The 18469-nt window shown below is 45.0% G+C and overlaps 1 protein-coding gene across 4 annotated transcripts in view; it reads left to right on the top strand.

Moving 5' to 3' along the window:
• The window catches only part of smg6 (SMG6 nonsense mediated mRNA decay factor), a 305342-nt gene that overhangs the window by 229753 nt on the left and 57120 nt on the right, over positions 1-18469 (top strand). For all 4 annotated transcript variants that reach the window (XM_052035245.1, XM_052035247.1, XM_052035248.1 and 1 more), the window contains 2 exons: positions 659-835; positions 4654-4803. In XM_052035245.1, coding sequence (XP_051891205.1) covers positions 659-835; positions 4654-4803 — 327 coding nt within the window. The remainder of the gene's footprint in view (positions 1-658; positions 836-4653; positions 4804-18469) is intronic.

Raw genomic sequence — 18469 nt, 5'->3', positions numbered from 1 at the left:
TGTGGCCAGTACAGTGTGAGGAATACACATTCCCACATCCACTGAATGCAAAAATGTTTCATTTTATACTTTTGTGGGGAAAGAAATCCCCTTGATTACTTAACAATAATTGGAAAAGATCACATTATTGTTTTCAGAATTGATGCTCTGTGCAGTCAGCAGTTTGTAGAAGTGTGCATGAATCTATGTCAGCACCCGACCTGAAACAGCACACTCCAGATGACTTCATGTCTGTACCCCTGGTTTAAGGTCAAGCCTGAGATTCTGGTTTTGTGGTCACAGGTCATACCAATGTCAAGTGGCTGACGAGCAATATGATAATGGGTAGTTAAAATTAAAGAAAGGAGGAAGTTGATGCTATTGTGGAAATGCTCTTAGTTTCCTTTTTGTGACTTAAACCATCTTCCAAACGCCCTGCTGGTCTTTTTATGTTCCTCTCGTGATGTCGGTGGCACGTAGCGACGACTCTGCTCTGTGTTTTTGGTTCCGCTTGTGACCATCCCTGTGGCTTCTGATCCCTTCCTCAGCCCAGTCTTAGCTGTCCTCCTGGTAGCCTCAATGCCGTTTGACACGTTTCTCATGAGCCTTTTGGCATTTGACCAACAATGTGTTTTTTTTTCCCCCTGCTAATGTTCTGGTTTCCTCCCCAAAACACTAGGTAATAGCGGCTGACTGCAAGAGGGTCACAGTGCTAAAGTACTTCCTGGAAGCTCTGTGCGGCCAAGAAGAACCTCTGTTGGCATTCAAGGGTGGAAAATATGTGTCAATGGCACCCATCCCAGACAGCCTGGGAAAGGAAGATGGAGGCCAGCAGGGAAAACAACTGGAGGATCAGGTACAGCACACCAGAGGGTTTTTTTTTATTCCATTTCCTGAAATTCCACTGCTGCTACGAGATCCACATGCTGTTTTCTATTTCACTTTTTAATGGATGATTTAATGGAGCTAACCTCGGCAAGGTCAAGGTTCAGGAGTAGGATAAAGTTTATAGCTGTGGCACTGATTTCACAGGGGGCCTTGCTTGGAGCACTGATACAGGAAGAGACAAACTCATTGGTTTGTGTGGAAAATTGAACAGCAGCCCACATCCTGATATGATTAGGGATTTTGCTGGTGTTCCTGCTTTTTCATATACTCCCTTAAAGCTGCACTGTCTCCAGCTCTTTGTTCACTAAATGCTCGTTTCACTCTGAATCAGTTCATCTTGTGAATGCACATGTATCCCTCACATAGATTGGACAATGACGGTTTGAGACATCTGTTTCTTGCTATAACCACAGCTGAATAGGTAACCAAATTCCCACTGAATCTGTGCCTTTTTGATGACATCCTTGGTTGATCAGCTGCCATATTGCTTGTCACTCGCTAACACATGCCACCCACCAACTGCACTCTCACTTCCCCCACCCCTTGCAGGTAAATGTTTTTATACAGAGATAAAATATGTAACAATTGAATGTGGTAATATGGGAGAATATCAAAGAGGCAGCCATTCAGCTGAATCATTGACTACTTCTTAGCTTCATCTCTCGACCTTTGTGCCATATCTCAGGCTACTCTTACTCAACAATATTAACCATCCTCCAATTTGAAATCTCCAGTTTGACCTCAGCATCAGTGTTCTTTTACCTCCCATTGCTCTTTCCTTAGTTTACCATATGGATCACAGCGAGGTGTGGAAACTGGTGAGCTGAGCAACAAAGACATCTGTATCAGTGAACCACTTTAATTTCATTGCAGATGTTGAATGCTTCAAATCTCTCTGGGTGTAGATTTGTGTCTTACCCCGTTCAGCTCTCCAACCTTCCCACAGTCTCTGTCCCTGCCCCTGCCCACAGTCTCTGTCCCTGCCCACAGTCTCTGTTCCTGCCCAGTCCTTATGGAGCAACCTCTCTGTGTTACTGAATGATCAACCATTTTGGCACTCTCAAAAAATTGCACTCTGAACATGCCCTTCCCATTCCTGTTGGATTGGTCCATGGAATAACAGGTTGGGCTCCCTATCCCCAGACAAATGAAGTAGAGTTCCTACTCCTCCCTCTCGAGTCATTGGAAGAGGAGAAGCCAGCTATTGAGGTCCCTCACGGTGAGCACCTGACATCACTGCTCATGACATAAGGAGGAGCACAAAAGGAACATATCAGGTGCCTCTAAAACTGCCCAGCTGGAGTCAGTGCCTTAAAGATAAAATGGGAGGGCATTGGATCCATCAATTTGACCAGTTGGCAAAGAGGAGACTGGAATGTACCATGTTACCAAGGGAGCATTCTTTCATTTACTGGCTTGCCAGCAAATGCTCAACATCTGATTCAAGTATTGAGCATTTTTACAATTTTAAAGAAAAAAAGTACAACTTACAGGTTCTTGGTTGGTCAGGATGTTTAAGGTTATGGGGAGAAGGCAGGAAAATGGGGCTGGAAAAAAAAATCAGTCATGATTGAGTGGCAGAGCAGACTGACTCAATGGGCCAAATGGCCTAATTCTGCTCCTATATCTTATGGTCTAACTAAGCTGAGATACCCCAGTTTGTAGTCAGCACAAAAGTGTGGTGCCAGCTGGATTCTGCCACAGCTGTTGCTTGGCTAATGGCTCACAGATCCATGGGGCACAGTGTCTCAAACGTCACTCTCACTTGAGGCATGGATCTCCCTGTGTTGCCAGAGTGGTGCAAGGAAAAAATGTCTCAGCGATCTGGAGATGACACTGGAGGCAAAAGTCATTTATTCAAAGTTTATTCTCAGTTTGTGATTCTCATAAAGCAGTGGCACCTGGCTTTCTTCAAAGGGCCTAACCCATGTTGTTGGGTGCCACACTTCAGATCCCAATGGGTGCCACACACTCATCCGAAAGTTACCTGAACTGCCTAATTTCTCTCATTGTGTAGGGATGAGACTCCTTCGGCTGCCTCAGCTTGCCAGTTTTCTTTCTCCCTTAAAACTGCTGTCTTTTGCTGAGTATGGGTTCCAGGGGCAATGTCTGACCAAGCTGTGAGTAGTTGTAGGCCTGCTCAGTGCTCTGTCCCACCAGCCTGCTTCACTCCGTGTAAACCCTCTGTATTCTGTTCCATGCCATGAAATCCTTGCCTCTTTTCCAGTCATTTACTCTCGAACCAAAACATCTAGGAAGTAGCAGTGTTCCAAGATACTCAGCCTAGTGGTCACAGGCAGGTGTGGCTGGTGCAGTTGTCAGGGCTTCAGTGGGACTCAGAAGCTGTCTTTTCCCTGGTCTACATCATCTAGCACCAACTCATGTGATACTTGCAGAATAAACTCAGTCTCTGAGCCAGCTGGTACCTCTGTAGCCAGGCTTTATACCATCTGTATATGTTATAGCAGAATATACACATGGCTGTGGGTGGACACCAGCGAGTCTGCTGTTCAGTGATTCAAGTTCAAACTGCCTTCTGTACCACAGTGGGCTGATAATGCAGTAAGTCCCAAACCTAAATTAGTAGTGACAAATAATTTAAATTCTGTCTAGTAATGAATCCCTGATTGAGATCATAGTGGTCACTGCTATAGGTGTCCTGACTATCTAAACTAGTGGTCCCCAACTTTTTACTGAAAGCCTCATTGTTCATACACCTCCCTCACCCCTAAACCCCCAATGACATCACAGGCCACTTCTTTTAAAGAGTTGGAGCTGTCCAAGTGAAGCCCAAGAATTACAAGCAGTGCTAAGGCTGGGGGCACTTAGAGTGGCAAGTGTGTTTATTTATCCCGTGAACTTTTGAACCAAATTACCTCAAAATTATTGAAGTCTCATGGGTCTTCTGTGATCTTTGCACCGCCGTCTCCCACCCCAGCTGTCAGTAACACTTGTAGTTGCAGCACTGGCCAAGCTATTGACACCTAGCAGTGCAATTAATATTCCATAAGTTGCTGTTCTCAAACTTGCATGCTGTGGTGCAGAGCGGGAGCCAGAGGCCTGCCTTCCTGGCCAGCAAAGAGCACACAGACACTACCAGTGCTCTGAATTCTCTGGAGTGAATGGTTTTCAGCTGTGCAGTAGTGTGAAGCATTAGCAAGACTTTTTTCCACTTATGAAGTGAAGGGTGTGACGACTGAGTGCTGGCTTTTCACACAGGCAAGCTGGGTTATGCGGAATCAGGTGAGATACTTGGAATCGCTACTTCCAGCCTTTGGTGCCAATAAGTGGTAGGGTGACAGTGGAGCAGATGTGACCTTCTTCCCTAGCAGGGCGGTGCCTGCCGTTTGCATCTTTGGTTGGCTGCCCAATCATGCAGCTTTGCCTCTGTGGCCAGAGGTGAGCTGTGCTGGGGCAGGGCTCTGCTTGAACTCTGCCAATAGCATGATGCGGGACTTATGGAAGTACTCCAAGAGGCTTGGTGTTTTCAAATATCCGTCAGTGTTAGAATTTAACTTCAGAAATCTGGGTTTGGAGTCCACTAGAGCTACCAGACCGGCTTGGTAATCCATGTTTATCTAGATTTCTGGCAGCCTTTGTCCTTATCAAGGCATTATTAATCACCAAGGCATGAATATGATATAGCTCAAGTCTGTGTTCCTGAACTTTTGTTTAATGTATGGGGCTGAATATTGAAGATGGCAGCGCCTTGCTGCATCTTGTTAGTAGCACTCTCATTTTTCACTGTTCCTCACTTCAGTTCTGTTGCCAACCATTTGTGCACAGGAAGAAGATGTCATCATTGAAGAATACGAGGGACAGGACACTGAGCCTGAAGGCAGCGGAGGGGAAGATGATATAAAGGAGCTGAGGGCAAAAAAGCAAGCACTGACTAAAAAATTTGCCGAGCAGCAGCGCAGACAGGAAAAGATCCAGGTACCCAAGGCTCTTCACTGGGGGAAAACTTTCCATCTTTTTTTTCTTTCATTTCTGTCAGCCTTGAATTGGAGCCAGAAGCATCTGTCTAGCCATATGCTTCAAACTCTTGTGCTATGCAGGGCTGGTTATAAAATAGGCAAACCAAAGACCCTTTTGGGAAAATGCACATGTGTGCCCTCGAGGCTTTGGCTTTGCTCCTGAACAGACTCAAGTTATTTTTCCAAACCCAGCTTAACCTTTTAAAAGTAAGATAAATGTTTTAAAATGTTAATATCAACAGGGTCTGATGTTTTCTTCTCGACTTATCCATTCAGAAAAAGCGTGTTTTCAGACAGCTTCTCCCAAAGACTCATTTGTTAAAGTTAGTTTCATGTATTTTTACAACTAGCTCTCTGCTTAGGACCCAGCAGCTCATATTAAAATCATTAAAATCGATCACTGACTTAGTTAACCTGTGCACCAGCTAGAACTGATTTCTTATTTTTGGCAGGACTGATTCCTGCTTTAGCTCCATTAACTCTTTCGGTGCTGAAACATCATTACCATTACTTACAAGCAAGCTCTCTGCTATGTTTCCTTAACATAATTCACTTTAGACATATCTTAATCACCAAGCCACGAAACTTGGAGGTCTTGGAAAGAGTGCTGTAGGATGTTGGGTAGTATTTGCTTGGAACATTTTGCGTTTTGTCTTAACCACCTGTGTTACCTGCGCAGCAAGGAATCTCACAGATTCGGTCATCCAGGAGTCCATTCTTTCAAGTCCCAGTTATACATTCCTCAACAGGACAATTTGCAAGCATTACTATTTTACTTTGACTACAGTACAGTGGTGTGTGATTATTGTCAAAGGAAACCACAAACTAAGTGTAACTACTTCACACTTCGGAATTAATTTTTATAACAGGATGTTGCCAGCACAGTGAATGAGAAGTCTGTCAAAGTATCAGAAAGGAATTGAGCAGGTTTGTAATTCAACAGAAGATGTCCAGGGCTGAGAGGGAGATGACAGGCTGGCAGGGCTGGGATAAGATCCAAATAGAAACCTGGCTGAGGTGGACTGATGGAGCTTGCCATTTCCACCTCATGTTATTCTCAAAGGGAAGTCTGACTCGGCACTTCCCAATGAAAGGCAGGTTCCAGCGCCAAGGCTTTCCAGCTCCTGGATGCGGTACTCTCTGGCAGTCCATTTCTTCGGCTCACTCACTCTTGGGCTCATTCGTTCAGTCACACACTCGTATTACATAGCAACAATGAAATACCTCAGAGACAGGCTGTCCCAGAGCACCTTACAGCTGGATCTCAAGTGATGTTATGTAAAGGCAGTCTTTCTTTTCCTCTTATTTCCACTGAAGCTTCATCTTCTGAATGTGTTAGTAATATCAGACTGGCAGTACCCTTCTCTACAGCTTCAATAGACTTTGTTGAATGCAGTAAATAAAGAAGTGTCAATCACAGTGTTCCTGAAGTTGTTGCTGGTACTTTGTTAGATTCACACTGGTAAACTCTGATGTTCAGATTATGAGGAAAACATTGCTCCACAATAACTCCTTTCCACCACTGGAAACACTTTTTGGTTTTTATTCACCTTACCTAGTCCCCTCGTGATTTTTATTGGATCTCTTCCCACCCTCCTCCCCTTTAAAGACAGCCGCTGTAACTTTTCCAGTCACCTGCTAAACTAAAGCCTCTCACTGCTGGGCCCATTCTGCAAAATCATCTCTGAACACCAATGTATCTGCTTCCTACCAAGGTCTGGTACAACCAGACCTGACCTACGGTATCATTACCTGGTTCCTTTATTGGTAATTGTCTCTTATGGATCCATTCCCAAATGCCTTACCTTTTCATCCCACCTTTCAATGGGACCCCTCTCAGGTGAATTTCAGTGGATCAGGCCCACTGCCCCAGCCCATTAACACTTGTCTGGGCAGTATGTGGAGGGACAAATGAGCTGGAGGCACAAGGTGAAATTTGATGCTTTGGGTTGAGACCCTGCATCAGACAGATTGCCAGTACATAGGGGTTGGGGTAGAAGTTGCGAGGTGATAGGTGGAACTAGATGGTCTACCAGCCTCCATCCCACATCTCCTTCATCCTACTATACACTGGCAACCTTTCACCTTTTCGTCGACTTTCACCTTTTGCCTCCACAGATGCGGATTGTCCTGCTGAGTTCTTCCGTCGTTCTGTTTTAGTTCTAAGTTCCAGAATCTGCAGCGTCTTTTGTTTCCATCCTGGAGGTTGGGCGAGGAGGAGTGGGGCTCAGCTGGTGCAGTCTGAGGCCCCTCCGTTGGCAGGCTGGGGACTGAGCCCAACCTTCAGTCAAAGCCTGTGAGGCTTTTCCAAGCTTTGAAATGTTTCTCATGTCCAGAAACAATTCATAGAACATAGCACAGTACAGTACAGTACGGGCCCTTCGGCCCATGATGTTGTGCCGACCTATCACCTACTCCTTGATCAATCTAAGCCTTCCCTCCTGCACAGCCCATAACCTTCCATTTTTCTTATACCCATGTGCCAACCTAAGTCTCCTAAATGCCCCTATTGTATCAGCCTCTCCCACCACCCCGGCGGTGCATTCCACGCACCCACCACTCTGTGTAAAAAATCTATTACTGACATCTCCGCTAAACTTTCCTCCTCTGACCTTAAATGGATGTCATCTGGTGTTGGCCATTGCTGTCCTGGGAAAAAGGTGCCGGCTGTCCACTCTATCTATGCCCCTCATAATCTTGTACACCTCTATCAAGTCGCCTCTCATCCTCTGTCACTCCAAAGAGAAAAGCCCTAGCTCGCTCAGCCTTTCCACTAAAACATACTTTCTAATCCAGGCAGCATCCTGGTAAATCTCCTCTGCACCCTCTCTAAAGCTTCTGTATCCTTCCTATAATGAGGCGACCACAACTGAACACAATACTCCAAGTGTGGTCTAACCGGAGTTTTATAGAGCTGCAACGTTACCTCATGGCTCTTAACTCAATCCCCCGACTAATGAAGGCCAGCACACCATACACCTTCTTAACCCCCCTATCAACTTGCATGGCAACTTCGAGGTATCTTGAACCCCAAGATCCCTCTTTGTTCCTCCACGCTGCTCAGAGCCCTGCCATTAATCTTATACTCCGCCTTGAAGTTTGTTCTAAAGTGTATCACCTCACACTTTTACGGATTGAACTTCATCTGCCACTTCTCCGCCCAACTCTACATCCTGTCTAAAATGCCATTGTAACCTACGACAAACTTCTGCAGCACATTTAAGCATTTCTTTAAAAATAAAATCAATTAAAATGCTAAGAGATAATGAAAATCATTAAAATAACTAAAGAATAAACCTTGCTTCTCCACATCTCCAGGTAGGGAATCCCTATCCATCAGGTTGGGGAATCTGGTCCCACACCAGATGTAGCTCCCAGCTCATGCCAGACTTACGGCAGGCCCATGTGAGTCTGGGGCCTGCGTACCAGGGAGTCGCTGAACACCAGCTCTTCCTTTCACAGCTGTCAGCTGCAGCCAGTACCCATTGGCCCACCTTGTCTGAAAGGCATTGGAATGGATAACCAGGCCTTAATTTTTATTTGCTTGTGTTTTGGGAAGTAAAAGTTAGCCCATGAAATGGATATTATTTTCCATTAAACACATTTACTTAGTGATGATAATGTTATGAAGCCAGGCAGCTCATTGCCTTGACTTGACTGGTTGATCCTTTCACACGTTCCTGTATATTCCCACATTTTCTGATTGGCAGAACATGCATTTGTGAAGGTTTTTCCCAACCTCACCATCCCATCCTTTACTGGTCTCTGACATTCCCTCTGACTCTATCCATCTCTCCCATGGATAGAGTCATAGAGCAATACAGCACGTGTACAGGCCCTTTGGCCCAACCAGTCCATGCTGACCATGGTACCCACCCAGCTAGTCAATTTCCTTTGTTCAGCCCATATCCGTCCAAGCCCCACCCCTGTCTATACGTGTCCAAGTGCTTCTTACATATATGTATCCAGGTACTATTGTACCTGCCTCAACCACTTCCTCTGGCAGCTTGTTCCATACACTCACCACCCTCTGCAGGAAAAAGTTGCCCCTCTGGTCCTTTTTAAATCTTTCCCCTCTCACCCTAAATCTATGCGCCCTAGTTTTGTATTCCCCTACCCTTGGGAAAAGACTGCTACTGTCCACATCTTCATGAAATCATAAAATCTTCATGATTTTATAAACCTCTGTAAGGTCACCCCTCATTCTCTTCCGCTCCAGGGAATAAAGACAGCCTGGCCAGTCTCTCCCTGTATCACAAGTCCTCTGGTCCTGGCAACATCCTCGTAAATCTTCTCTGCACTCTTTCCAGTTTAACCACGTCTTTCCTATAACAGCATGATCAAAACTGTACACAGTACTCCAAGTGCGGCCTCACCAACGACTTACACAACTGCAACATAATGTCCCAACTCCTGTACTCAATGCCCTGACTGATGAAGGCCAGAGTGCTAAACGCCTTTTTCACCACACTGTCTACCTGTGATGCCGAGGGGATATCCTCGGGAATTCCAGCCTCCCGTTCTGGCCCTCAGGAATTCTGACTAACCCTCCAGAATTCCAGCCTCCCCCTCCAGCCCTCAGGGATTCCAGTGTCCTCATGCAGCCGGGGATTCCAGCCTCCTGCTCCCCCTCCCCTTTGCCCTCGATGACTTCAGCCTTCCCCTCCGGCCCTCATTGCCTTGACGTTACTGATAGTCCTCAGAAAGAAAAGTGTAGAGCGTTGGTGTTAGAACTGAATGGGAATAATTGATGTCTCTCTGACCTGGATTTGCTTGCTTGACCCCGTCCGTGTGCTATATAATTCTGTGCAGATGGTCACTATTTGAATGAATTACACGAGCAGTTGCTGGATGCATGCCATGGATGTGTCACATGACGGTTCAGGGTCATCATGTAACAGACACAAACCGGTGCACTGAAGTGTACTAGTGATCAGTGTTGATTATGATGATGGCAAGAAATTGATCTATTTAGTACTGGTGAATGTGGTTCAAATGTTAATTAAGATACAAGGCATTAGTGCTAAATTAATGTTGTTGCCAAAACCTGGGTGTTTTTGATGCAGACCCCTTGTGCCTTTTTTCCCCTGAGCTGGAAGACGAGGGATTTGGTTCAGATCCTTCATTTGTACGTGTATGGGAAACTGCCTCTGTCAGTCCCATTGACCACTGTAACAACACCGGATCAAAGAAAGAGATGTGGTGAATGGATATGGGACACCTCCCAGCTATAACAATTGGGGATAATCCTAAATAACCTGAAACAATTGTAGATTATTCAACAGCCAAGCCACAATAGTTTATTCAAATATTTGATGATCCTAACTGAGATGAACAATATTTCTAAGGTGTAGACCTCAATAGGATGGTGCTGGGGAGGGTTTCTGCAAACGTGAAGTGATGAGCAGACTTCTTTGCTTTTTCTAGCTCTCTGTTTACCAAAGGTTTGCCTTTATCTAGGCTCAGCACACGTTGGCTGCTGTCCAGATGTTTGTCTCCCTTTGTCAAACCTTGCTTTACACACTCTTCCATGCCCACTTCTCCCCTGGGCCCCATTTATGCTCTTTGCATCTTTTTTTCCTTTTAGCAACATTCCGCTAAGTTACCAGCTGAGCTTTGCTCCTCTTGTTGCTGGAACAGCCTTCAGATCCTCATGGCTGAGCCCACCTTCATTATGCCTCACCTTTGGAATTCTCTTCTCATCCAAGCACCTGGCACAGACTCTGGCCTGCTCCCTGATCCTGACCACCTTCCCTCTTGTTTATCTTAAGTTCCACCCTCCTACTGTCAGTTGCTAGCACCTCCCTCAATAGCCAGCAGAGGTCATCACTGGTTGTCTACATCCAACACTTTGCAGGTGACACCCTCACCAACTACTTGTGGAGCCTTTGATACACTACTGATAACAGTCGCACATCCTTGTCTCCTCACTGGGATGCCCCTTTTGTTGTGCGTCTCTTTCAAAGATCCTCATTGCTAAGTCTTACATCACTGTTTGTTCCTGGGGGCACTTCTTCACTCCTTCTCACCACACCGGCCTCACCAATCTGCCAGCCTCATTACTGAGATCACCTGACTCAGCCTGTGCATTGATTCTCCTCCCTGCCCAATGCTTCTATTCATCTTTGACCTCGCCTATCCTTCCACCACCACTCCTTCAGTCTTCAAGCGCACATTGCCCCTTCAGCATCAACACACCCTTGCCTACCAAGCAGTGATACTCTTTACTTCCCAGTCCTCTGCCACTTCTCTCTGATTCCCAGTTCCCCTCCTCTGGGGCCACCCTGGCCTTGTTAAACAACTTCTTGACATCAGTTTCCAGTGGTCACTAAGTCAGCCCAAGTAACCTGACCACCATCTCCCCTGAAGGTGAATTTATGTCTCTGGGTTGAGCTGGCTCAAGGCAACAGACCAGCAATTGAAGATTGGATCGAAGTCAACTCTCCAGAGCAGATTGGATAATCTGACAGCCATCCGGGAAGGTTGACTCAGGGTACTGTTGATCATCGATGAGAGCCAGTGGTACAGATCTGCTGTTGGAAGCCGGTCAAACTCCCACAAGTTCAGTGTGTCGTTACTGCCTGTGCATTAGCTATTGCCAAGAAATACCAAAGCTCTGTGGATTTGTGTTAATGTGGTTTGTCCCGATGTATATGATGTGTTGTATTCTATATTGGGCAAAGTGGAACTCTCCTTGTGTGAATTTCACAATAATTTAGTTCAGATGTTAATAAATATGGGAATTGGTTTCTCTGTGAATCAGGCATCCAGCTGACTACAAAAAGGTTTAATCTATCATATGAGCTGGCATGATGTGGCAGTTTGCACTGTACTTGATTCCCTAATAATTCTGCTTCCATCAGCAATATAAATGCCTTCATAACACAGGCAGCTCTTGCACACTGTAAGTCAGTGCATTCTCCTTGTGAGCTGACCTTGTACCTGAGCCTGAAGCTGGACAGTTAGCCATTGGTTATAACGGTGGCCACCCAATGAAATGGCAGTGGAAAGAGCTCTGAACCTGTGTCTGCCAGGCATGTGTTTGGAGTTGCCCCTGGAACAGTAATGCTGCTCTAGGTTTGGATGCACACAAGATGATCAATAGTCTTGAGTGTTTTGGTCATTGTCCTCTCTGCAGCAACCTTGTGCTGATCAGAAATTACACATGGCCGAATCGGTCTGCACTGTGCCACCTTAACACAATCATCATGATGGTGAACAACATAGAACTTGTAAAGCACAAATGTACAATAGCAATTCAGTGAATTAAACCATGAGTGCACCTTTCTCTGTTAAAGTGAACCTTTAGCAGATCCAAACAATCTTCACTGTTAAAACAATGATTCCCTCTTAGTGAGTCACTGAGGCCTTGTCATGGGAATGTTCTGTTTCCTATTTAACAGGTCAAGTAGTTGCCCAGTTTACTGAGGCCTGTTTAATTCCATGATTCTTTCTTTTAGCTATTGAGGGGCCTTAACAAATGCTTTCTGAAAATTTAGACACATTCCTAACAACCCCTAACTTGGCCCTTGCATCAAGCTATTCCACCTTTCTCCTCCAATTCAATCTTCAGATTTTAACTCTGTTTCCCTCTCCACAGACACTGCTTGACCTGTATCCCACCTGTAAGCAGCTAGCTCGTTGGCTTCTGTCAATGGTACAAGATGGGTGTAAAGAGACTGGAGGCAACACCTAGTGTTCGTGATCCACCTGCTAATGTTATTGGCTCCTGACAGGAACTGGAAACACAACATTCCCTAACAACCCCAGCCTTGGTTTATAAAGAATCTCACAGTGCTTCAGTGGAGAACTGCTTCCACCCTGGCCTCTTCAGCATCTTATAGCCATATTCATTCTGGGCCAATGTGCTGGCTCGGTCTTTGCCTCAGTTTGAGAACAACAACCGTGATTTCAGCTTTCCCCCTCCCAAGTAGTAAACACCTGTGCTGGCACTAATCGTTACAGAGAGATAGAATATTGTGTAACAGTCTGCACATGACGTAGGCCTCTCGTACACTCTCACTCATCCACTTAAATATTATCTTGCTCGTCGCTTCCCCTTCAACTGTAATTTGATTTAATGTTCTACACTACAACTTTTAGCACACAAGTCTCATATTCGGGGCAGTCTGTTCCTGAAGTGGCACATTGTGCTCTGGAAGGGTGATAGCAGCAATGCAGTAGGAGCTTTTGAAAGGGAATTAGATAAATACTGGAGGGGAAGTAAATTATAGGGCAACAGGGAAGGGAAGGGGAGTGGCACTGATTGGATAGCTTTTTAAAAGAATGAGCACAGACAAGATGGACCAAATGGCCGCCTTCTGAGTTGTAAAGTTCTGTGAGCAATTCCGGAGTGCGAAAGAATTTAGAGCAGGGAGTGCCCTTGCCACAAGCAATAAAGTGTGATTTGAAACCATTGATTTTATTACAGTATAAGCACATCCATCCTGTCCTGTGGCAAATTCCTTTTTGACTAGAAAATTGAGTGAAAGACTTGTTGACACTCTGTCAGGTTCACTAGTTTGGGGCCAGTGAAGTATTACCGAGACTGATTTTATACATTGTGCAGTGGTTGTTTTTCCTCAGCGTCTAATTTTGAATTCAATTGTACATCTATTGGAGACCTAAACAATTATCCAGAGGCCTTGGAAGCCAATTCAAAGTAGAGGCAAATTTGTGGCTGAAGGTCTCTGAAACAAAACTGAGATTCCACAAAGCTAGCTGGTTCATCATTCTGCATTAAGGATAAGTCATCAGGTATCCTCTTATTCAGTAGTATGGAATAATGGAGGAGGTGCTTCAGCCCACTGAGCTTGTACCAGCCTTTTGCAGGAACAATCCCAAGCTGCCTTCCCAGCTCCTTCCCATAGCCCTGCAGTGTTTGAAAACCAGAGTCGCATCTCCTGTCATCAACTTCAGGCATTGAGTAATGACTACTCACAGTGTGAAAAATGTCCTGATTTAAGTATTGGTGGTAATTTAAACCTTTGATGTTTTGCAGTGCTAAAGGTACTATATAAATACAAGTTATTGCTGGTACTAAGCTGTTTATAATCTCTTCTGTGAAATCCATGTAGATCACTATTTTAAGAAAGAGTATATACGTGGGAACCAGTTTCTGAGGAGGTTGGCTCAACAAGTGTTTGGGAGCATTCAGTTTACAGGAGTTTGTTCCCAGTTCTTCCCTGGGTCGGCACAAGTTGAGCAATTTTGAATGGCATTTTTAATCTTTGGAACCTACTTCAGTTTGGTTCCATTCAGCACCTTAGGTTTCCAGTTGATTCCATCGTCCAGGTTGAAGATTTGTACAGTGAGTTGGTGAAGGAAGTGTGCTGTGCAAGGTTGGGGGAACTGCAAGGTGGAGAGGTCTGTGACTGCCCAAGAGATGGATTCTTACTGGATGGAACATTACATTGGCAGTAACTGAGCTGCAAATTAGAAAGAAAAGAGTGGTTTATGGGAAGAGGTGGTGAAGGATGTGTTGGCCAAATAACCTACTGCATTTCCTCAGTGGTTCCGTGATCGCAGGGCTCCACAAACCCCCTTAGTCCACTGATTACCTCAGCACCACCTTCTCAAGGGGCACTTAAGGACCCACACCCATAGTGAAAACATAAAAGAGGGGACGTAAACAAGACAGAGAAGACATGTTGGGGAACATACTGTTAAAGATTACAGAGAGAGAACTGGGAACTGAAAATGTGGGAAGTAAGACCCAATGGAGTTGAGAATTGAGTGTGTTGAAGTTCTGTCCAGTTGGACATGAGCAGCAAAATTCCAGGAGAACTTGAACTTACAGAGAGCGAGGGCATGGGGAAATAAAACTCTGAAATGATGGCATACACAGGAGCGAGGTTGGAATGTTGCTGCTTGATCATACTGTTTAGAAAGCCTTTCATCACTTTATTTGATTGTTGAGCGGAGACGGTGTTAGTTACTGGGATGGATTTGTCCTCTTTGTACCTGAACAATTTTCCACACTGTTGGGTAGATGCCAGTGGTGTAACTGTGGTGGAACAGCTTGTTTTGAGGTGCAGCTGGTTCTGGGGAATGTACAGCTGGAATGTTGTCTGATCCCGTAGTTTTTGATGTACCCAGTGTACATGGAGTGATTGAGTTGGCTGAAGGGTAGCTTCTATAGTGCAGAGCTTGGCTGGAGGCTGAAGTCTTTCCAACCACGTTAAGCCACTTCTGCTTCAGCCTGGGCCTTGCGGTAACCTGTTGAGGGTGCTGTGTTCTGGAAGCCACTACCTCCTGATACCTTTTTAATTGTTCACTACCTGTCAGTGCTGGGATTGGCGAGTAATGATCTGATCCTCTGGTTGTGCATTTCCTTAGTTCTTGATATCCTGAAATCTTGTGTTGCAGCTTCACCAGGTTGTTACCTTTATTTTAGGTGCCTCTGCTGTTGGCCTATACATTCCCATCCACACTCCCCACTGGATCAGAGATAGACCCTGGTTTGTCCCACTCCTGTGTGTAACCAGCCCATCCCTTCCTTCTACAGTGCCTCCATCCTCCTACTGAGTGGTGAACAGGTTTGTTCTCCACCAAAGCTTGGTTCACCAGGCCAGTATCTTATCTCCAAACCCTCACAGTGGTCAGAATTTACCCCTTGCATTACTCGGGGGTCCTGCCAATTGGTGCATTGATGGCCAGAGGCAGGGAAATTGCTGGCTGCACCTCGAGCAGTGAAGCAGTGGGCCAGAGGCAGGGCAGAGCTGGATGGTAGGGAACACACTCCATATGTTTATCATTTACTCAGAATATAGATTTTAAATAATCTTCTTTTCAGCATTAATAAGCAGTTAATTTAGGATGACAGATGTGAACGCAGCCCAGTCCAACATGAAAACCAGCCTCCCCTCCATTGACTTCATCTACACTTCCCACTGCCTCGGGAAAGCAGCCAGCATAATCAAGGACCCCTCCCACCCCGGTCACTCTCTCTTCTCCCCCATCCCGTCAGGCAGAAGGTAACAAAAACTTGAGTATGCATACACCAGGACAGCTTCTGTCCCACTGTTATAAGGCTCTTAAATGGACCTCTTATACAATACAGATGAACTCCTTGATCTCTCAATCTACCTCGTGGTGGCCCTTGCACTGTGTTTGTCTGCCTGCACTGTACTTTCTCTGTAACTGTAACACTATATTCTGCACTCTGTTCTTTTTTCCTTCTGTACTCCCTCGGTGGACTTGTGCATGGAATGATCGGTCTGGATGGCACACAAACAAAAGCTTTTCACTGTATCTCAGTACATGTGACAACAATAAACCAATTACCATTTGGCAAATTCATTACCAATGGGCAACACACTAAAGAGAATAAAAACTGAAAATGCTGGAAATATTCGGCAGGTCAGGCCACATCTCTGGGAAGAGAAACAGACTCAACGTTTCAGGTAGAAGAGATTCTTTTCCTCTTCCCTCAGATTCTGCCTGACCTGATGAGTATTTCCAGCATTTTCTGTTTTTGTTCCAGATTTCCGGCATCTGCAGTTTTTTTTTAAATTTTCATTTACACTGAAATGAATTTGGGCTGTGTGTACAGTGTAAGCTGACAAGAAATCACCTGCATTCTATGTATAGAGATCACAGCAAACCCAACCTGATGACTGTGCAGGAAGTCAACACTGTTATTTAGCAGCCTTCAGTCAATGTGTGAAGTCCAGGTGACAGTGCTAAGTTGTTTTCTGACTGCAAAAGTTATTTATAAATTAAGTTCTTTTTTGTTTTGTAGTCCTTTGCTAAAAATACTCAAAGCAAAGGAAGAGATGGCTGGATCTAGGATTAGATGGGAAATGCACACCAGTTCATTCAGTTTTGAATTGAATTAGAGGGTCACGTCCAGTATAGGATGTGAGTAAGTCAATCCCTGAATAAAGCAGCCAGAGGATGGGGCAGGGAGGCCATGCTTAGAATAATGGGTGGTAGTTGCAAGCTCCCCCCTTTTCCTCATCGGTGTTTCCTTTCCTATGGCAATTGTGACCTGCATCTGGCCTGGAGGCTTACATCGATAGGATCAAAAACAGGTGGTCACAGCTCCAGTGAGAGAGAGAGAGGAAGAAAGTTTCAAGTTTAGCTGACACCCTCCATAACCTCGGGAGGGTTTCTGTGTGGGCATCCTGCCAGTAAAGCTTTATGAAGCACAGAGCAACCCCAAGAGGAGCTTCTACAGACTCTTCATATACAAACACAAATAAATCTCTCCGGCTTGTGAACCCTACAGCTCCGTATAAATCAGTCGAAAGCTGGAGTTCACTTCCACCAGCCGCTGTGTGCGACTTGGCACACCTTCCCCTTGGCCTTGCTGTGTGCATCCTGTGTCCTGCGCACCACACGGTGCAGACTGCTAATGGGACGTGACAAGCTGCACAGCAGCCTCTTGGCTGCCAGACTGTGATGGGGTGAAGCTGAGAAAATGGGTAGGCAGCAACTCAGCAGACCGGCTTCACGACATTTCCACTGCTGCCTGCCATTTAACCCTTTCCCTGCTGGAGGAGGTGTCCACCCTGTCTTCAATAAAATGACTCCAGCATTGGAAATCTTCCCCGTTCAAACTCCTGTTTGCAGTTTGTTCTCCGTTACAATACAAAGGTTTCAGAGAAAAATGGTGAAACACTAAACGATATGGTGTATCATAGGACGTCGAGTGGAGCTTGAGAAAGTTAACCATTCGCTCTCTGGGCAGTAGGACATTGCATGATTTTACTGCAGACGTTGGAATATGCAGTGGGTCAGTCAACTGAAAATAGGTATTAAACTTTCTGCAACGTACACTTTGCCAAAAAAAAGTAAGTAGGAAAATAAGTTGTGAAGAGGGCATAAGGAGGCTGCAGGGGAAAATAGATGGGTTAAATGAGTGAGAAAAGATCTGATAAATGGCATAGAATGTGCGAAACTCAGATTGGCAGAAAACATAGAAAGATGCATGTTATCTTAGTGGTGAGAGATTGCAGATCTTGGAGATGCCAAAAGATCTGGGTGTCTGAGTGTGTTCACGAAAGGCGAGTGTGTAGGTACACTACATATGTAGAAGAGCTAGTAGAATGTTATTGCTTATTGTGAGAAGAATTGAATACAAAAGTAGAGAGGTTATACTTCAGGCATTGGTAAGACTACATCTGGAGTACTGGTAGGTGTTTAAGGATTAATATTAATGCATAATTAATCAGAAAATCTTTACTAATACTTGGATTGGGCAGGCTGTCTCATGAGGAAAGATTGGACAGGCGAGGCTTGTATCTGCTGGAGTTTAGAAGAGTGAGAGGGGTCTTGATTGAAACATATAAGATCCCGAGGTGGATGGGGAGAGGATGTTTCCTCTTGTCTGAGTATCTTGAACTAGGGATCACTGTTTAAAAGTAAGAGGTCGCCAATTTATTTTCTCTAAGGTAACTTGCAACTCTATTTCTCAAAAGGTGATAAAAGCAGAGTCTTTGAATATCTTTAAGGTGTTGACAGGATGCAGAGTGAAGATACAATCAGATCAGCCATGACAATGAAGTGGCCTCCTCCTGCTACTAATTCATGCCTGTGTGTAATTTTCACACTAAACTTTCCTAAAATCATTGATTTTCATTGGAACAAAAATTTCTTCAATTTGACCAAGAACAATTTCT

This window comes from Pristis pectinata, chromosome 21 (assembly GCF_009764475.1).
Source record: "Pristis pectinata isolate sPriPec2 chromosome 21, sPriPec2.1.pri, whole genome shotgun sequence".
NCBI classification, from domain to species: domain Eukaryota; kingdom Metazoa; phylum Chordata; class Chondrichthyes; order Rhinopristiformes; family Pristidae; genus Pristis; species Pristis pectinata.
This window is presented reverse-complemented; position numbering and strand designations above follow the sequence as displayed.